This window comes from Trichechus manatus, unplaced genomic scaffold, assembly GCF_000243295.1.
Source record: "Trichechus manatus latirostris isolate Lorelei unplaced genomic scaffold, TriManLat1.0 scaffold00126, whole genome shotgun sequence".
Lineage (NCBI taxonomy): Eukaryota > Metazoa > Chordata > Mammalia > Sirenia > Trichechidae > Trichechus > Trichechus manatus.
In genome coordinates, this window is record NW_004444062.1 from 4,830,343 (window position 1) to 4,852,416 (window position 22,074).

Below are 22,074 nucleotides of genomic sequence, written 5' to 3' on the forward strand. Positions count from 1 at the left end.
TACATATGTATACAATATTGAAAACGTATTTTCTTGAGTCATCTCACTAGTTTACGGATACAAATGTGATCAATTAACAGTTCCTACACGTGGGGTCACTGTGAGTTGGGATCCACTGAGGGCAGCTAATGACAACAACCCATTTTAAGAAGTGACCCTACCTCCTAATACAAGACCTTCAGATCAAGACCACCACCCGTTTTTGACACTGGTTGTTTCTTAAATTCCCCCTGGGTATCTGCTCATGCACTCACATTCTTTCATTTTGGTCCCCTTCAGTATAGCGTGGTGATAACTTGGGCTCTAGAATCAGAAACTTAAATAACTCTACACTCCACTTATTAGCTATGTGACCTTGTATAAATTACTTTTGTAAGAGTGGAAATTAAGATAAAGCCTGTAAAATGTTTTGCACAGTGCCTGGCACAAAGTAAGCTCTCAAATAATAGTTACTGTATTTTTCATTGCTGAGTTATCTGCCTCAGTATCCATATGAGGGTCCCTCATTTTATCAGTCCTGTTATCCAAGAGTGCCATGTTTTTCCTCTTGCATATTAAGCAGTAGTCCCTCATCGGTTCAAGTCATCTATCTATATTTTCTGGAGTCTTCAAAGTATCAAAGCCATGCTGTGTTCCACATAGAAGTTGAAGTGGAGAGGCTGTTTCTTTTTCCTTGTTCATTGTCACACTTTACCATTTGGGTAGGAAAAGTCTACCCAGACCCCTGTGCCTCTTAGAGAAAGGAAGTTTGCCCCAGGGACCAGTAACTGGCTCTGTCCATTGCTTTTAGATGTTGTTACCACTTCTCCCTTTTTCTCATGTAAATCAATTCCTAACTGCTGGCCCTCACCGTTTGATCAAACGTGTATACCTGTCTGAAACCCAGTTTAGGCTTAAGCTAGAGTCCTGTTATATGTGTATGTATATGCCTAAATATTTGTAGGAAATAGACTTAAAATGTTGATAACTGATTTTTAATTCTTTGTCATTATTATTAAGTTTTCTACAATGCGAATGAGAGGAGCAAAGCTCCTGATGTGAATGGTTCTTCCTAGTGTTGCGGTTAGAAGTGTTGGTTGTGAAAGCAAGCAGAGTTGCTTGGCTGTGGTGGGGAGGATCTAAGGTAGAGCATAACTAGAAATGAAGGCAGATATATTTATCGGAAAGTCACAATATTTTGCGCCCTTTCCTGTATGTTGAGCTCACGAACTCAAAGCAGCTTTCCCGTATTTGTACGTTATGTCATTTTAAGCATAAGCCATCCTAAGAACCTTATACTCAAAAAGGGGTCAACGCATTTTTATGAATGATAATGGTTATAGGAAATGTTTATTTTTTTTTTGTTTGTTTATAGTAAATCTGATATGTCTCGCTTGCGATTAGCTGCTGGTAGTGCCATAATGAAGCTTGCTCAGGAACCTTGTTACCATGAAATTATTACCCCAGAACAGTTTCAACTCTGTGCACTTGTTATTAATGTAAGTAACAATCTGGTTTTTGTGAATTACTTAGCCTTTAAAGTTAAATACATTTGCAGTAAATACTAAAAATGGTTGCTATTATTACTTATTTTAACTAAATAGCTCTCAAATATTAAGTTATTTATTCAACCAGTATAATTATGGTTTAAAAAAAATGCCTGCACAGCTGTTTTGCAAATGTTTTCTGTCAGATTTTTTTTTAATAAGCTAGTTTTCTTTTCCCCAACGTTGAAAGTACTGATATTTCTATTTAAATATTTCTATGTTTTTGTGCTACTGTAGGATGAATGCTACCAAGTAAGGCAGATATTTGCCCAGAAGCTACATAAGGCACTTGTGAAGTTACTGCTTCCATTGGAGTATATGGCGATCTTTGCCTTGTGTGCCAAAGATCCTGTGAAGGAGAGGAGAGCACATGCACGACAGTGTTTACTAAAAAATATTAGTATACGCCGCGAGTACATTAAACAGAACCCCATGGCTACCGGTAAGTAAGTTTGAAAGTTCTCAGTATGCAAATATATCTTGTCAATCTATCAATTTGTGGAGTTTTTTTTATTTCATTTATCTGTATTATAGCTTATAATAGCACTGGGAGTTTCAAAGTATGCTTCCATTGTAGTGTGATGTATGTAAATCTGAAATCCTGCTTTCTGAGACTTATTTATAGAGCATAAAGCTGTTTTGCATTTTTCTTATGAGATTAGCAGTGTACCTTGATTTGAACACAATGCTCAAGACATCAGAGACCAGAGAATTATTTTTCTAGTTTTGCCTGGGACCCACCATATAATCCTAATTGACTTTAATATTCTTCATAATGGGAAAAAAGGTATTTCAGTGTCATCTAGATACCATGTTGCCTCTGATTTAAAAATAATTGAGGGGAGAAATGGAAACTGAATTGGTTAGAACTTGTAGATAAAAGGAGACTTTATAAAAGCTATTATTATTATTATTAATGTTTTCGTTTTAGAGAAATTATTATCACTGTTGCCTGAATATGTAGTTCCATATATGATTCACCTGCTAGCCCATGATCCAGATTTTACAAGGTCCCAAGATGTTGATCAGCTTCGTGATATCAAAGAGTAAGTCATATTGTTTTTCCAACAATTCTGAAGATTATTTTTACTTTTCAAAAAATATTAAGCTATATCCTGTTATTCCCATTAGAATAAAAACCTTTTTGCGTTTTTGTTCATTCATTACCATCTAATAAGTTCTTGTTGGTTGTTTTTTTGTTTATTTTTCTGTATGTTTGCAGTAAGCTGTCCAATTACTTGGAATAGGTTGGTTATTTTAATTTTTATATTATGTAGTTTTTACTATGTGTATTAAGAAGGGCTTCAATGTGATCAGTTTAATAATTTAGAAAGCCATGTAGTGAGAAGTTCTCTACTTTAAACTTTACTTGCAACTTCAGAAGATAATACCTTAAAAATATGTGTGTGCACACACACAGACAAAATATTCTGTAGCAGGACTATAGTAATACAAAATTAAATTTGTTATACTAGATTTACAGGGATATATAGATATACAGGGAAATTTGTCTCTAGAGGAAAGAGAAGCAGGTAAACACTCATGAAGTGTTGTTTATGTAAAATAGAAGTGTGTGTATGATGCAGGGTGAAAGAGTGAAAAGAGGCCTAGGACTGCCTACAAATGACCTGTAAGAAACTTTAAAGCAGTATTTACTTTCTGGTATCTAGCTTCTACTCGAACACTTCCACGAACTATGAACTCTTTAGAGGCTTGTCATTCCATTGTTGTGGCTTCCAACATATCATTCCAGTGATGTCACCTTAATATTTCAAATGCTCAAAAATAAGTTTTATTAAATTTTAAAATTTCTTTAAAGCCATACTTGATTAGATATATATTTTAAGAAGCCACATATTTAGATTTCAGGAGAAATAGGTTCTAGTCCCAGCTATACAACTAAGAACTTTACTTCTCTAGGCTTCAATTGCCTTATCTGTAAAATGCAGAATTTGAAACAGTTAATTCCTAAAATGTCTTCTGATTCTAAATTTTTACTATTTTATGTGCTTTAAAAAAAAAACTTTTATGTGGGGATTTTTCAGGAAGTACTTTCATATAATGAAAAAGTGGTGGTTGTATTTGCCTAGAACACAGAGGATTTATATTAGAGAACCTTTTAGCTATACTCAAATTGCAAGACAGCAGTGTAGAAGAAGGATTAGCCTTTTGAGAGGTAGCTATAATGTGGGAATAGTACTGAAGTATATGAAATAATTGGAGTTAGAGTTAAAAGCAACAATTTATTACATTTTCTTCTCAGTTCTCTAGTTTTTCCTTTGACTAATTTAGATGGTGACCTAGTGATTTTTCTTTGTTCTCTCTATCATGTAACACTCTTGAATATCTTCACACATTTATTTTAAGTCATTATGTAATTTGAAGTGTTAAATAATACTTTTCAAAATTGGTCATTTAACTTTGTGGTGATTAATAACTTATTATGCTAGTAGCAATATATTTTAATTTGAAAAATCATAAATATAGCCTTTAAAAGTCTTTTATAACAACTTTTCTTCTTTATTATACAACTGTTATATTCAGTATGAAAAATGAGAAAATAGATACTTACCACATATCCATTACTTTTAACAATTTGGTCAGTATCTTTGCATACTTTTTTCTCTTCGTTTGTACATACTTCATTAACAAATACTGTATTTGTAATAAAGTACCTCCAACGTGCCAGGTGCTGTCCTAACTCCTTGGGATATAAGATTATATAATACATCTTATCTGCTCCCATAAGGTTTACAGTCCAGTGACGGATGGAGAATGGAGAAAAGGCAATTATAATATAGCATGATAGGTGCTCTGTTATTGTGGGAACACCTAGAATAGGCACATAACCCACACTTGAGGGCAAGTCAGACATTAAAAATAGGAGGAAGAAGACAGTAGAACAGGAGTTCTGAAAGTATAGACATTGGACAGATCACTAAGGGACACTAAGATTTGCTGAAAAGAAATAGAAAAGAGAATCAAAAAAGACTTGGAGGAGGAATATTCAAGGAGAAAAAGAAAAGGCAGTGCAGTGTTATAGAAAGAACAAGTATAAAGGAGGAGGAATGGTCAATAACCAGCAAATATTTATTGGATGTTTACTGTGTGTTAAGCGTTCTACAGATATTTTCTTGTTTAATCCTCAAAACAATTCCTGGAATTAATTACCGTTGTTGTTTCCATTTTACAAATGAAGATATGACCGAGGATAAGGTCACACAGCTAGTACGTGAGTGCCCTTTGAATTTGGCAACAAAGCAGTTAGTGGTAACTTTGCATGGACAGCTGTAATGGAGGTGAAAGCTTAATTGCCATGACATAAGGAGTGAAAATAATGTAGACAAATCTTTAAAGAGATTCTGTTGTGAATAGGGAAGGAAGAAAGCAATAGGAAGTCTCCAGAAAGGAGCCAGGAGATGGGGGTGTGGTTTTCAGCAAAAGAAAGAATGTTGGTAATAAAATAAGATGTGATCTCCAAAAGGAGGAATGGATGGGATCCTAAGGCTATATAAAGAGAGGGGAGAAGAATAAAATTAATTTTCTAGGTCTGGGCTCATCTTCTGGCACTATATCAGACAGTGTTCCACGGCTGTTCATGAGGCTTTCATTGGCTAATTTGTTCAGAAGTAGACCGCCAAGTCATTGTTTCTAGCATTCTGGATGTAACTACCAAGAAGGCATAGATTGTTCCAGGTTTTACGTTTTTCAAAGTAAATGTCTCAGAAGGAAGATTCGTAAGAGACTTGAGACTATTGTCAAAAGAGTGGTTAAGTGAAGTAAAGAGTGGAGAGGAAAGATGTCAGAGAAAACAGTTGTATAAATATCTGAAGGAAAATAGGATATTTGAATTTATTTCACAGGTGCATCAGTTCTAAGGACTGGCAAGGTCTGGGAATGTCTGAGGGAGTAGATTACCTTAAAGGAAGGAGTGAAGGTAAAATTAATCAGAAATGAAAAGATCAAGAAATTAGGAAGTAAATTGTTAGATGGGTTGCCAGAAAAATGGCCTGGACCTAAGGATGGAGTTCAGGAAAGCTATAATCCAGAGGCTAAGTGAATGGAAGGAATGTAAAGGTGGTAGATAGATGACGTGAGCTTCCAAGGAATAATTCTACACAAATGTAGAAAAATAATTTAATGGCATGAACACTTGGGAAGATAGAGGCTGAATTCACTGTTCAACCCCTAAGTATGCATGTAATAGAAGGAGCTTCTGTAACTTGAGAGGGATGCAAGGCAAGTATTATTCTCAGGTGAGAGCTTGGTTTCAGTTACTGCAAGAAGTGAAGTGAGCATTTATTGAAGTTTGTTTTCTATGGAAAGTAGGTTCTAGAGAGCACAGTGAAAGATTTGGGAAAAGAGGGATTCACAGTGAAAGATTTGGGTAAAACAAGAAGCACAGCATTGCATCTCGAGAGAATGGGTAAATGTAAGCAGTTACATTTCTTTGGCAGTAACAAGGATAACAGAGACACATGGTCCCCAAGTTTTCAAAACATTCTAATTTCACAAAAATGCAGTCATTATATGTATGTGTGTGTGTGTGTGTATATAAATATATGTGTGTATATACACAGATACATAGATTGCACATAGTCTTAGCACATTTGCATAAAATTAAGGTAGTATTGGCATTCTTATAGGACTGTTATACTTTTTGCAGTTACTTCAAGGAGTAATGTCTACATTATATTGGCACACATTTATGTGTGTGTGCGTAGCATAGTCTTTTAATACGTTTACATGGAATATAGGCAAGCACTTTCACAGAGGATCATCAAATAATTTCTTCCATGTTGATTTTCACTAAAGCAGTGGTTTTTGTGTCACTGGCTGCCTAAGAATCATCCTGGGAACTTATTAAAAATATAAATTTCCAGACTGTACCCCCAGAGTTGTTGATTTATACTCCCCAACTGATTCTAATGTTCAACCTGATTTGGGATCCACTTTTACTTAGATACTGAAGTGCCCCCTTTAGACGCTTTATGAAAAAGTTCAATGAGTGTACAATGACAAGTGGAAACAGCAAAACTGGTTTGAGATGCGACAGCTTAGCTGAGTGCTCAGATACCTACAGTGTGAGTGTTTGTATATCACAAAATTGTCAAAGCAGTGTTTTCGTTTTTAATATTTTTATTTTGTGTTTTGATTTTTCATTTGTATGGATTCTTATGAATAGGATGATGTGTCTCTATTACAATTTAGAGTTTTTATAATGATCTACTTTGATTTTATTATAGTTGGGTGACAAAAGTTCCCAACAAGGTATTTTATTCCATTAAGCAAAAGTATCTATATCTTCTTGTAGTTGTTATTAGGTACCATAGAGTTGGTTCTGACTGATAGCAACCCTGTGTATAACAGAACAAAACACTGCCCGGTCCTGCGCCATCCTCGCATTGTTGCTGTGTTTGAGCCCACTGTTGCAGCCGCTGTGTCAGTCCATCTCTTTGAAGGTCTTCCTCTTTTTCACTGACCCTCCACTTTACCAAGCCTGATGTTCTTCTCCAGGGACTGGTCCCTCCTGATAACATATCCAAAGTATGTGAGACAAAGTCTCACCATCCTCAATTCTAAGGAGCATTCTACCTATACTTCCTCCAAAACAGATCTCTTCATTCTACTGGCAGTCCATGGTATATTCAATATTCTTCGCCAAAATCCTAATTCAAAGGCATCAATTCTTCTTCGGCATTCCTTATTCATTGTCCAGCTTTTGCATGCATATGAGGTGATTGGAAATGCCATGGCTTGGGTCAGGTGCGCGTTAGTCTTCAGAGTGACATCTTTGCTTTTTAACACTAGTCGTTTAATAGGTGAATCTGTTTACCACTTAGGTGCCTGTGGTTCATGCTTGAAGTTTTAATGACAAAGAATGAAAACAATAGCCATGCCTTTATGAAAAAGATGGCAGAGAACATCAAGTTGACCAGAGATGCCCAGTCTCCAGATGAATCCAAGACAAATGAAGTAAGATATGTTTTAGGCTATTAGGTAGTAAGATGTTATAGAAAAAAATATTATGGCCCTTGTCCCACTTGTTTTCCTGACCATTAAGTAATAATTTAGATTGCAGAACTTTTTTTTTAAGATATTTATAGTCAGTTTATATTGCATCTCATTACAAATGAATTATAATATTTGGGGAATCTTTAATACTCTGGAAAAGACAAACTTTTGCAGAGCAGGAAGATAAGAACTAATAAAATTTATGACTATCTTGTGAACTTTTATTAGTAAGAGTTATTGATAAGTGGGTATTCTTTCTTGTGAGTTTTTGTTTTCATTTTTGTTTAGTTTATCCTTTTTAATGCATACTTGATGTTCATGTTAAATTAAGGTAAAGGGTGTTTTATTTACCAGGAGGCTACCTCAGAAGAAATGCCGAACACAAATATTAAATAATCAAGGAATAAAATTACCACATATCCTCTTTTTGACTCTACTTATAGTTAGTAATTGTGGTTATTTTGTACTACTGAAAGTTATAGTTGACCTTTCTTTTTTCTCTCTAGAAACTTTATACAGTATGTGATGTGGCTCTGTGTGTTATAAATAGTAAAAGTGCTTTGTGCAATGCAGATTCACCAAAGGATCCAGTCCTCCCAATGAAATTTTTTACACAGCCTGAAAAGGTAATTTTCCCTCATTTTTATGCCACACTATACTGACTTAAATTTCAATTAACATCAACCCCAAAGGCAAATATTGGATTGTCTTGACTACAGAGTAAAAAAATACCTCTGTGAATATTTCATGGAATAGGAGATTGTCTTCCAGAGCCCTACAAGACAATGTTCTTACCTTACAGAGTTGAGACTACAAATCAAGCTTAGTGTTTCAAAGTAGACAAAAATCTTTGTTGTTCTTTTCACCTGAGCTACTTTTCTGGGTATTTCTAATATGTAAAAGGAGTTTTCAGATTTCTTAAGTTATTTTATTTTCTTTGAAATACTGCTAGTGTTTTTGCAGTTAAGACGTACACATTAAATGTTTGTATAATGTAAATATATATAAAACTATATATGAAATAAAATGTTAGAGTTAATAGAATTGGTCTTGGCAATTGATAGACCTGAATTCTAATCAACCACTTATAACTTCAGGGACTTTAGACGAGTTAACTCATTTAAGCCTCAGTTTTCTCATTTGTAAAATGCGATAATAGCACCTATGTACAATTACTAATATACTGTATAGGTTTATATGAAAAGAGTTTATCACATAGTAATCACTCAATAAATAGTATTATTAATTATTAATACATATAGTTCATTTATTTTTCTTGTCAAAGAATTAAGTTTTCTGTGTAAATAAATTTTCTAGCTAACTTAGATTTTTTTTAATGTCTATTCTTTATTTGCCTTAAGGTGATATTTTGAAGTTTGTTTAACTTTCCTGAGCTTTGTTTAAAAAACAGAATCCTAAATATTTTTTTATTGTGATAAAAAGATGTATAACAAAACATTTGCCATTTCCAATTCTTTACATGTACAGTTCAGTGACATTGGTTATGTTCATCATGTTTTACAACAATCACCACTATCCATTTCCAAATTATTCCACCACAATTAACAGAAACTCAGTGCCACCTAAACAAAGACCCCCGGTCCCACCCCCTGACAGCCACCAGTAAACTTTGGTCTCTATACATTCATCCATTTCATGTAAGAGGGCTCACACAATATTTGTCCCTTTGTGACTGACCTACTTCACTCAGCATAATGTTTTCAAGATTCATCCTACTGTCCAAATATTTTTAATTAGAAAAATTTTACCCATTTTCATACCTGTAGATATGCCTCATTTGTATAGCCCCTCTCAGACTATGCTGCAAGAGAATATTCCAGGAAACAGACCTTCCTACTTTGATAACTGTACTTTGATAAAAATTTTAATCAAATTTTCATTACTGATTTAGTATTCAGTATTTACTGTGCCTGGCTCTTTTAGGAATGGTAACGGTTTTAAAAGTCTTTGCTCTCAAATTGAATCTAGTGGTCTTTGTAAATATTCTTAAGTGGACTCTTGATTTTAAATTTACCCTGTGTCTGACCCACAGCCTTCATGAATGGATTAGTACCTAAATAGAATGTTCATAATGATGATATCATCATTAAGAATTAAATTCTATTTATCACTACACCTAAATGGCATTTGTGTGTCTTTGTGTGTGTGTGTGGTTCATTTTGATAGCTGATACTTAGTGTTTTAGCCTTCTTAGTAACAACTTTTTCTGATTTCAGTATGTAACTTTCCTCATTTTCTTTTCTAATTTGTTGCTTTTTTATCTGCTGTAAATCAAAACACTAGAAAACTTGGTTTGATAAGATAGTAAGCCTAGTGCTGCTGTAGTATATCTTCATGAATAGAGTGAGTGAACTTTGGTGCCCAGCCTTAATATCGATTTATTTTAGCCGCATAAATGTCTGTGTGCAAAAGAAAAGATAACAGCTTTGCCTGCCACACATGCCTAAAGTGTGATTTCCTCACAGGCAAAATTAAGCCCCACGTTCCATGGCATACATATATACATGCGTATATATATATATATATATTTGGTGAGATTATTTAAAGGTTAATGGACTTTTTGGTTCTAGTAGATCTTTTTTTTTTTTTTTTCAGTGACATCATTTCAGTTTATTTGGTATTTTTCAGAGTATTTAACAGGAAGAGGCATCAAAGGATCAAATTCGAACTCTTAAGTTTTATATAGATAACAGCAGCTTTCAAGAAAGTATCAGCGTCCCCATTCTGTTTAATTCATTTATTAATTGGTTAATATCATTTCCTCCAAAGAATATTGTAATTCACTTAATTATATTTTGACAGTATACTTACAGTTCTGAGTAATAAAATATTTTTAATTAAGGTGACAGTGTTTTTAATGATAATTTTCTTGAGGTCCAGTGTGGCGTTCTCTCAGTGACTATTAAAAACCAAAACTTGCCGTCAAGTCAATTCCGACTCGTAGCGACCTTATAGGACAGAGTAGAACTGCCCCATAGGGTTTCCAAGGAGTGGCTGGTAGATTTGAACTGCCAGCCTTTTGGTTAGCAGCCAAACGCTTAACTGCACTGCCAGGGCTCCAGTGACTATCAAGTGTCCAGTATATACATAGTACCCATATTGGATACTTCAGGAGCCCAAAAGAAGTAGAGTTTATAATAGAGTAGAGGAAGTGAAAGTAGTTTAAGGAATAAACTAGAAATAATTTGCCCTAAACCATATGAAAAAATAGTAGTGTTATTTCATTTAAAATGCGATTTAAGAAATTTGTCTCTAACATTTACCTAAGTCTTGTATGCCGTTGATTTAATTTAAAGCTAGACTTTTGGTGTGGTTCATTAAATATGTTTGATTATTTGCTAAATTGATGTGTGTGTTAGTACAAATGTAATTGTTAATGTAAGGCACAATACCTGACAGTCTTATTTAGGACAATAAAAATTAATACTCATGTTCACTTTGATTAATGTTCCTTTCCCCCCTCTTCCATAGGACTTCTGTAATGACAAGAGTTATATTTCAGAAGAGACAAGAGTACTTTTGTTAACAGGAAAGGTATCATGTACTAGATTTAATTTGGGGGTCTTTATTTCATATGTATACTACTTCTGCTATTCCTAGAAATAAACTTTATATGTCCTCAAAAATTTATAGTTCCTGATTCTTAGAGATCACATTGTGTATTGTATTTCTAAAGCAGCTGTTCTCTCAGGCTTTTTCTGCCATGAACCACTCTTAAGAATTGCACCCATATGTTCTCATCAGTAATGATAGGCTTCAAGTTATTTAGAACCCACAAAGCAGATCTCCTGCAAAATGGTGTAATAAATTAGGATGTGTAAGATAAAGAAAAGAAATAAAGTACTGATGAGTTAGATCATTTACATTCTGAAAAAGTAATGTGCTGTGTAAAAACGGCATGAGGGCAGTGTCTGACCTTCTGCAACTTCACGAGGTGGAAGGAGAATCAAGAGCAACAGCCTAAGGCTGATTCACATGAGGCGAGGGTCAGACATGGCTCCTCTCTTCACCATCTTCACCAATTCTGACACCAACAGTCCCTCCCACAGCACTCTCTACTGGGTTCAGTAATTCACTGCAGTGGCCATGCAGAACTCACAGACCCTACTCACAATTATGGGGTTTATTAGGGAAGTAACAGTTACATTTCAGGCTCAGGAACGTTCAAGATACAGTTCTTCCATTAGGATAGCCTCTTCCCAGCTGTGCTCACAGGCACGCTTTTCCCTGACCCTCAGTCTCAGCCCAAAGGCACTCAGCTCTCTCCATGGGCTGGCAAGCCCACCATGCCATCTCCTGCTGCTGTCTCTCTCCTGCTGATCTCTCCTTCCTTGGTGGTGGCCTCCTCCCTGCTCTGAATTGGCTCTCTTTTAAGGCAAAACTGACCGATCTCCTCAGTGGGCCACAATTACCTATCACACAATCACCGGGGCAGGAGTTACAAGACCATGGCTAAAAAGGGCACACACAAAAGTAATTAATCGCACCACAGATGACACTTAAAAAACAAAAGGAAAATTAATTTTTGGTAAACAGTTTCAAAACTATTATTATATACATTGAATAGTTTGCTTATAAGACATGGTATATTTCACTGTTTTAGGAGTACTTTTTACTTTGATTGAAAATAAAGAATAATAAATACTTCCTAGTTACTCTATTAAATGGAGGTTACGTTATGATTTTTAGTGGTCTTAAGACAAACACAATTTTATAGAATTATCTTTTCTAATAAATTGAGTGTTTACTTCCAAGGTTACAACAGTCGCTTGGCTTAGGCTAAGCAATATCTCTTACATGTGTCTAAATTTATATGTATGCCTTTTAGTAAGGTATAAAATAACATGCATGCGTGTAATTTTTAGCCAAAACCTGCTGGAGTGCTAGGTGCCGTAAACAAGCCTTTATCAGCAACGGGAAGGAAACCATATGTTAGAAGCACTGAAGCTGAGACTGGAAGCAATATCAATGTAAATTCAGACCTGAACCCTTCAACCGGAAATCGATCAAGGCAATTAATTTTTTTTCTCCAGTTACTTTTGTTACTATTATTCACTTAGTTCATCTCTTAGTATACATTCTTAAAGCACTGTATCACAAAATGGACCTCTGCCTTTAGAAAGTGTCTTGGAAAAAGATAATACTGATGAATTTTAGCATAATTAATGAGGAAAACAATCAACTATACATTTTGAAACAATATAGCATTCTAAATGTGTAGAAAAGTTAAATGAAAAAAATTAAGGGTTTGTATTACAGCTACTACTAATTTACATGAAAGTATTTATTTATAAAAACCAAACCCATTGCCATCAAGTCGATTCTGACTCATGATGACCCCGTGTGTTACAGAGTAGAACTGCTTCATAGGGTTTTCTTGACTGTAATCTTTACAGAAGCAGATCACTAGTCCTTTCTTCCACAGTGCTGCTGAGTAGGTTCAAGCTGCCAGCCTTCAGGTTAGCAGCTGATCACAAACTGCTTCCACCACCATATAAGAAAATCCAACACTTAGGAAATGTATGAAAATATAACTCTTTTAAATAAATTGAATTGATATGCTTTTTAATTTTTAACCCAGACCAATTAGTATATAATGAGTTGAGTAAAGATAACATTAAGACATTTTCCCCTTATAGAAATATTCCATGTTTATTACAATGGGTCAGGCATTCGCTGTCTTAGTCACTCTATGAGAATTTCTACCTGACCTATTTTCTCAGCACTAAATAATAAGGCTTTTAAAGACTATTCAGACCCATGAAATCTTAAGAATAAACTCAACCAGTGTTGTTTTAAAACCATTTTTTAGCAGTACAATGCCAAAATATAAAATAAATTAATGTGGAACGGCTGTGGTTTAAAGAGATGGTGAGGGCTCGAACATCTCCCATATGGCCTTTCCTCCTTCTAGCCCCCTCCCCTGCAGTACCCTTGCAGAACATTGAGAACACAGACTAGGAACAACTGTAGTATGCTACGATCTATAGTTGTAGTTTTGTTTTAGGATTTTACCTCTCCATCTTCACTAAGAAATAAGGCTTAGAATAGTCGTTATTTTGTTTCTTGACAACTAATCTTTTTGTCAGGTGATTTTAAGCAGTCATTTCTGTCTTATGTTATTAAGATTAACTAGAAATCAATAATATGACAGACCAATAGCCTATAACCACAGAAGATCCAAATCTTGCTAACTTTGCTTCACTTGGCCAGGTTTCTAAAGCAGCCTGAGCCTTCATTTCCTTATCTGTATAGTGAGAGTTTTTCTACTCGTGGTGAAATAAAGAAGCCTTATTTATATTTTTTCTTCAACAGGGAACAGAGTTCAGAGGCAGCAGAAACTGGAGTTAGTGAAAATGAAGAGAACCCTGTGAGAATTATTTCAGTCACACCTGTCAAGAATATTGATCCAGTAAAGAATAAGGTAAATTTTTTAATTTAACAATAGAATTTCTCCCATGGAGATTCATATTACAACTTTATGGTAGAAGTAGGAAACCCACAGCAGGGAGGTTAGTGTACACACTATGTATTATACATGTGTGTGCACCACCCCCTGTAATACTGTGCTCCTGCTCCCCAGAAGTGGTTCTGCCTACTTCGTTTTACAAGCATTTATATGGTCACCCACAATGGTGTCCTTCCCCACACTACCTGCCTCCAACACCTTGAAAGAATAGGAACTGAGTGTTTATTGATACTCGATAGAGCACTCGCCTTTGTTTCCCTTGTCTTTTAAAAGTTAAACCTTGCCAGGGGTGAGTGGGAGGGAGGGGGATAGTGGGTTCATTGGTTGGGGGATGCTGAGTTCCTGTTAATGGTGGTGGAGTAATCTGGAGGAGGAGGGTGGTGGTGGTTGCACAGCATGATGCTCCTCATCAGTGTCACTGATATTACATATAAAAATTATTGAATTGGCAAATGTTTTGTTATATGTGTTTTATTTACTACAGTAAAAAATTTAATTTTAAAAAGTTAAACTTATAATTTAGCCTTCAAAAATTATGTTTCAGTTTTATTTAATCACTGTCTTCTTTGTTCTTGACCTTCTTACTGTGGCATCCACTTTTCTTAACATTTTTTGCAGAAGAAAAAGGACAGTAAGATAATTAGTAGGAGCATGAGACAAACCTGAGTCTGAATCCTGGCTCTTCCACTCACTGGCTGTGTATACTTGGGCAGATTACCTGACTTCTCTAAACTTCCATTCAGCTATAAAATGAAATATAACTGACCTCAGTAGAAATGGTATGACGATACCATCAAGTATTTCTTTTCCCACACAATCATGTTCTTGACATGCTTATCTTTTTGTTGCCCACCATATGTTTATGGTGGTCATCAAATATTTTAGGTATTTTTACCCTCAGGTACATAAAATATACTAAGACCTATACACTTACTCCACAATAGCTGAACTCTTCCTACCCAAACTCTCATTTATCTGAACTCAGAAAATGAACAAATATGGATAAATTTTTGGATAAATCTCATACTGTCCCAAGTCTTGCTCCTCATTATCTGAAAGTCAAGATGTCAGTAGATTTCAGGTAACAGCATACCTCCTACTATCAAAATTCTTTGAATTCAGGACCCCACTGCATTTGAATATTGAGGGATCCTTATGTAAATTTGAACGGTATTGACATAAACTTAGATGCAAAAATGCATATTGCCGTAGACATTCAGATAAACATAATACATATTAAGAGGTAGTATGAGGGGGCAGTGGTGATTCAGTGGTAGAATTCTCACTTTCCATGCAGGAGACCCAGGTTCGATTCTTGGCCAATGCACATCATGCGCAGCCACCATCCGTCTGTCAGTGGAGGCTTATGTGCTGCTGTGATGCCGAACAGGTTTCAGTGGAATTTCCAGATTAAGACAAACTAGGAAGAAACGCCTGGCGATCTACTTTGGAAAATCAACCATTGAAAACCTGTGGATCACAGCAGTCAGATCCACAACCAGGCATGGGCATGGCACAGGACTGAGCAGCATTCCATTCTGTTGTGCATGGGGTCAACTCCATGTTGGGCATCGAGTCAGGGACTGACTCCATGGCAGCTAACAACAGTGGGAATGCAGATACCTTCCTTGATAACAAAATATTTCCAACAACTGTCAAAGAAAATTTTAAATTACAAATTTTAGAAGGGATCTTAATATATATCTAGTAAAACCTGTATATAATTTTGATAAATTAGATTTTTTAATTCAAAGTTTCTGAGAGGCCAAACTTTACTTTCTGATTAATCTGTAATATTATATTGTTCCTAACACTTAGTTTTAACACCTCCAAAGAATGTTTTAACATTTAGCTTGAAGAGACAGGTTATATTTTGGCAAAGCTCAATAGCTTCTCATTAGGCCCCTGTAAGTTTATGTGGTTGTTTCTTTCTTATTTCAGAATTGTGTTGTGTGTGTGTGTGTGTGTGTGTGTGTGTGTGTGTGTGTGTGTGTGTGTACATGTTTACAAATCAACACATTCTTTTTAGTCTGAGGGAAGCCACATTGTAATAAGAAGGATGAATAAGCGAGGTAGTTAACTGAAGAAACAAAATACATATACTTCCTGTGGATTCAGCTAGCAATTCTGCCAGTGCCCTCTAGGAGTCTTCCTTTTCTCGGTATCTGTAGCTGACCAACCATTCCCTCTTCATTTGGTTTTTACACGAGTTCTTTATACAGGTACACTTACATAATTTTCATAAATGTGTAAATGTGACTGTGAATGATTTTTAGTACAATCTTCTTTTTTCCCTTTTAGACCATATTTTTCTCTGCAGTCTTACAGTTTTTATGTGTGTATACACATAACATATTTCGTTCTCCTTTTTTGCCACTGTGAACAGTGTTACAATGAATATCTTTTTATATTTATCCTTATTCGCTTTTATTTCTATGGGCTAAGTTTCCAGGAATAGAATTGCTGGTCAAAGGGTAAATGTATTACAGATTTTAGATATTTCCTATTTCCTATTGCTTTCCTGAAAGATTGGAACATTTGACATTTCTACCAGCAGGGTATGAGAGTACTTTTTTCCCTACATACCCGCCAACAGCAGATGTTACAGTTCTTTTGAATTTTTTTCAACTAATCGAATCTAATACCCCCTCATCTGTTGCTGGTGAGAATGTAATATGGTGCAGCCACTGTGGAAAAGTTTGACGGCTCCTCAAAAAGTTAAACAGAATTACCAGATGACCAAACAATCTACTCCTGGGTATATACCCGAAAGACTTGAAATCAGGGGCTCAAACAGATGCTGGAACCAATGCTCATATCAGCCTTATACACAGCAGCCAAAAGATAGAAACAACCAAAGTGTCCATCAACAGATGAATGAATACACAAAATGTGATACACATACAATGCGTATTATTATTATACTGAATGTTATTCAGCCATAAAGAGGAATGAAGTTCTGATACATGTTATGACATGGATGAACCTTGAAAACATTATGCTGAGTAAAATAACCATAAAAGGACAAACATTGTATGATCCCACTTAGATGAATCAGAGAGAAAAGTTTATTAGGGTTACCAGGAGTGGGTAGGGAGAGGAAAGGGGGAATTATTGCTTAAGTGGCACTGTGTTTCTGTTAAGGTTGCAGGGTGGGGGATGGAAATAGGTAGTGATGATGGTTGCACAACATGGTGTGAATGTAATTAATGGGACTGAGTTGTACACGTAAAAAATAGTTGAAATGGCATTGTTGCATTATGTTTTACCACAATAAAATTTTAAAAAGAAAAAAAGTACTGAACAAAACCTAATACCCTACTATTGGTTTAATTTGCATTTTTCTAACCAACAGTGAATTCGAGCATCCCCCAGTGTTCGTTGATCATTTAGATATGCTCTTTTGTGAATTGCCTATTCATATTTTGCCCATTGTTAATGTATTTTTCTTTTCTTCCTCAACTTCTGATGCTTTTGTAATTTTATTTATTTTCTCCCTGTCAGCATTTTTACTCCCTTCCAGTCCAATCACTGTATAGCAGCCAATGTGATCTTCTTAAAACATAATTTGGATTATGTTTGTACCTGCTTAAAGTCCTTCAATGACTTTCTTTAGCACTTAGAATAAGAATAAAATCATATTTCTTAATATGTCCTATGAGGCCTTCATGATCTGGCCCATGCCTGTTTCTCCTACTTTATTTTATACCACTTTCTCCTCACTCCTTGTGGTTCAAGTTCTTAAATCCACCAACTTCTTTCCCTGTTAAGGTACTTTATGCCCCCTGTTTCCTCTTTCTAGAATGCTTCACTTTTTGTGTGACAGGTTAAATAATATTTCCCCAAAAGGACCAATTAGAAATTGGTACTTCCTCTAATTTTTTTGGAGTGCTCTGTTCCTTAACCTCTTAGAACTTGAGGTAATTTGTAATTATGGTTTTTTTTTTTGGTCACCTCCCATACTAGTGTACATGACCACAGGAACCGTACTTTTGGTCCCCAGTCTATAGCCAACAGCCATCTCACCTAATAGACATTAAATTGTTCATTCATTCACTTGTTGAATGAATGATTTCTACTTCAGGTTTGATGGTCAAGGTCACTTTTATTCTGAAAAATATTGTTCCACCTGAATGTCCATTGTGTCTTTTATATTAAAATGCAGTTTTATTACTTTGAATATTTGGGATGACCTTACATATGTCGTATATGTGCTAAACTAAAAGGAGAAAAAGAAAATGACCAGGAAAAGTTGAAAGTTAATGATTAATGCAGTCAAAAGAAACAAAATTTACAGAATGAATAAGTAGTAATTCAGTGAGAGATTAAAGAACTTCATGTCAGAGAAGGGTATAATAATGATTGTTATAGTTAGATGCATCATAGAGAAAAAGAATATTGTATAATTGAATTATGAGAATATGCACCTATCTTTTAAAAAGTGATAAATTTAGAAGGACCTTTCATGTGGAATGGGTTGAATAGCAAAAGTCAAGTAGATTTGGTCTATTTTTTATATACTGCCTGTGCATTTTAATAAGCATTTATTGAGTAAATTATATGTGTCAGGCATCATGGTAGTATTGGGCACCATCCCGACCCTCAAGGAGCTTACATTCCTAATGGCATGTAGTCAACTAGAAGCCCTGGAACCTTGATTCCTTTAAAATACTTTCACAATACTTCTTTCCAGTACAGATTGTTGATATTTAGGCAATTTGTGTTTATATAAATTGTTTTATGCTGTTTTAGGAGATTAATTCTGATCAGGCTACCCAGGGTAACATCAGCAGTGACCGAGGAAAGAAAAGAACAGCAGCAGCGGCTGGGGCAGAGAATATCCAACAACAAACAGATGAGAAGGTAGATGAATCAGGACCACCTGCCCCTTCCAAACCCAGGAGAGGACGTCGACCCAAGTCCGAATCTCAGGGCAATGCAACCAAAAATGATGATATAAATAAACCAGTTGGCAAGGGAAGAAAGAGAGCAGCAGTCAGTCAAGAGAGCCCTGGGAGTTTGGAAGCAGTTAATGCCAAAGCACCCAAATTGCAAGACATAGCCAAAAAGGCATTACCAGCAGAAAGACAAATTGACTTACAAAGGTAACGTACACAATCATTTCTGAACTATGAATTTAGACATTTTGTTATTAGTAGTATGTGCTAGTCAACCCCAAACACCTAGGCATTTGGTAATGAAAACTGTCTTTGGTTTCCTGAGTAGGTTGTAATGGTATATGTCGCTGTAACCTCCAGTTTTAAGACACAAATTTGAAGAGAGACCTTTTTTTCCCCCTGTGGTTAATTTTTAGTTAGTGTATGGTAGTTTGATGTTTCTATTTAATATCAAGCAGAATATTATCTTTTGCTTGGTGTTCCTCAGATGATTGTATGGGATTTGCTTAATGTAAAAGGCTACCTCTTAGCTACAAAGGTCCCAAAATGAACAAGATAGAAGCAGTGAAACATACACAAGAATATCCTGTTCTTTCACTAATTCCTGTTGTTACAGTGAATCTAATATAAATCAACATTATCTCCCCCTCCCCCAATGAAACAAGCTCATGATTGCTCATCTTTGTGCATCCTTGTGCTTAGATTTCAGATTCTCCAAACTGTAACAGTGATGCTCCAGTTGGCGATCTAGGTGTTGTCTAAATCTATACTTGACCTACAATTAGAACTTAGCCTTATACCTTCTTTTATCCTGTGTACCTAAATCATATACCCCTAAATTAATTGTAAGCATCTAAGTTCCCTCCAGGGAAGAATCTCAGCTTTGATCATCTCAGGATACCTCCCCAACCTGCATCAGTATTTTTATAAAGTACAATGTCATTGAACAAATGTATTTGTGAGTACATTTTAAAAATTACCATTTATGAAATTCTGAGGGTTAGAGCAATTAAATCTCAATATACTCTAAGTGCCTCTTATTTCCCAACCATGCTAGGATAAACCCTGGCCCTGGTGGCACGGTGGTTAAGGGCTATGGCTGCTAACCAAAAGGTCAGCAGTTCAAATCCACTAGCCACTCCTTGGAAACCCTATGGGGTAGTTCTACTCTGTCCTTTAGGGTTGCTATGAGATGGAATTCACTCAACGGCAATGGGTTGGGTTTGGTTTGGTTTGAATTACAAACCAAATTTATGCACCAACCACTAAGGCCAAAGATGAATATTTTTTACCAACTTCTGCAGTCTGAAACTGATCAAACATGCAATCAAGTTGCAGTGATAATTACTGGTGATTGGAATGTGAAAGATGGCAACAAAGAAAGATCTATAGTTGGAAAATATGGCCTTGGTGATAGAAACACCACCAGAGATTGCATAGTAGAATTTTGCAAGACCAACGACTTCTTCATTGCAGATACCGTTTTGCAACACTGTAAACAGTGACCATACATGTGGACCTCACCGGTTGGAATACACAGAAATTAAATTGACTACATCTGTGGAAAGAGACAATGGAGAACCTCAATATCATTAGTCAGAACAAGGCCAGGGGACGACTACAGAACAGACCACCAATTGCTCATATGCAAGTTCAGGTTGAAGCTGAAGAAAATTAAAACAAGGCTATGAGAGCCAAAGTACAACCTTGAGTATATACCACCTGAATTTAGAAACCATCTCAAGAATAGACTTGACACAGTGAACATTAATGACTGAAGACCAGATGAGTTGTGAAAGGAGATCAAGGATATCATACATAAAGAAGGGAAAAGGTCATTTAAAAGACAGGAAACATAGAAAAGACCAAAGTGGATATCAGAAGAGACTCTGAAACTTGCTGTTTAGCATAGAGTAGCTAAAGTGAATGGAAGAAATGATGAAGTAAAAGAGTTGAACAGAACATTTCAAAGTGTGGCTTAAGGAGACAAAGTAAAGTACTCTAATGAAATGTGCAAAGACCTGGAGTTAGAAAACCAAAAGGGAAGAACACACTCAGCATTTCTCAAGCTGAAAGAAAGCAAGAAAAAAAGTCAAGCCTCAAGTTGCAATATTGAAGGATTCTATGGGCAAAATCTTGAACAACACAGGAAGGATCAAAAGAAGATGGAAGGAATACACAGAATCACTGTACCAAAAAGAATTGGTCGATGTTCACGCATGTCAGGAGATAGCATGTGATCAAGAACTGATGATAATGAAGGAAGAAGTCCAAGCCACACTGAAGGCATTGGTGAAAAGCAGAGCTCCAGGAATTGATGGAATACCAATTGAGATGTTTCAACAAATGTATGCAGTGCTGGAGGTGCTCACTCATCTGTGCCCAGAAATTTGGAAGACAGCTACCTGGCCACCTGACTAGAAGAGGTCCATATTTGTGCCCGATCCAAAGAAAGGTGACAGAATGGGGAAATTATCTAACAATATCATTAATATCACATGCAAGTAAAATTTTGCTGAAGATCATTCAAAAACAGTTGCAGCAGTACATCAACAGGGAACTGCCAGAAATTCAAGCCGGATACAGAAGAGGAATGTAATGAAGGATATCATTGCTGATGTCAGATGGATCTTGGCTGAAAGCAGAGAATACCAGAAAGTGTTTACCTGTATTTTATTGACTGTGGTGGTTAAGATAGTGTGTCAACTTGGCTGGGCCATGATTCTCAGTGCTTTGGCAGTTGTATAATGTTGTGATCACTTCCCTGTTAAGATTTGATACATGATCACCCCCATGATGGGATCTGCTGTGGTACCTGCAGGGGCAGGGCCTGTGGCAGCTTACTGCCCACCTCAGCTTTCATGTCTCTGCCCTCTGCCACCTGGCTCTTCCTGCTCCCCTTGCCAGGGCTTTTGCTTTTTCTATCCTGCAGCTGGCTCCTGTTCCTCTGACCTCTGGTTCTTGGGACTTTAGCTGGCAGCTTGCCTGCGGTCTTGCCTGCTAATCTTGGGTTCGCCAACCCCTGCGGGACCGTGAGTCAGGAGAAGACTTTACTGCCCCAAGGACTTGGGAGTTACAGCCTCTAAAAACCATGTGAGCCATTTCCTTGATATAAATCTCTCTCTCTTTCTGTCTTTCTCTGTCT

At 36.1% G+C, this 22,074-nt stretch overlaps 1 protein-coding gene across 5 annotated transcripts in view; it reads left to right on the forward strand.

Annotated features, from left to right (window-relative positions):
* Window positions 1-22,074, forward strand: part of PDS5A (PDS5 cohesin associated factor A) — a 169,874-nt gene that overhangs the window by 132,620 nt on the left and 15,180 nt on the right. For 3 of the 5 annotated variants that reach the window (XM_023738931.1, XM_023738934.1, XM_023738933.1), the window contains exons 24-33: window positions 1,355-1,478; window positions 1,764-1,968; window positions 2,458-2,572; window positions 7,370-7,502; window positions 8,048-8,167; window positions 11,034-11,096; window positions 12,428-12,573; window positions 13,878-13,986; window positions 18,784-19,136; window positions 19,632-20,102. In XM_023738931.1, coding sequence (XP_023594699.1) covers window positions 1,355-1,478; window positions 1,764-1,968; window positions 2,458-2,572; window positions 7,370-7,502; window positions 8,048-8,167; window positions 11,034-11,096; window positions 12,428-12,573; window positions 13,878-13,986; window positions 18,784-19,136; window positions 19,632-19,680 — 1,417 coding nt within the window. In that variant the 3' untranslated portion in view covers window positions 19,681-20,102. Of the gene's footprint in view, window positions 1-1,354; window positions 1,479-1,763; window positions 1,969-2,457; window positions 2,573-7,369; window positions 7,503-8,047; window positions 8,168-11,033; window positions 11,097-12,427; window positions 12,574-13,877; window positions 13,987-18,783; window positions 19,137-19,631; window positions 20,103-22,074 lie in introns of those variants that run through there. The other 2 variants (XM_023738932.1, XR_002825358.1) reach the window with 2 other exon arrangements.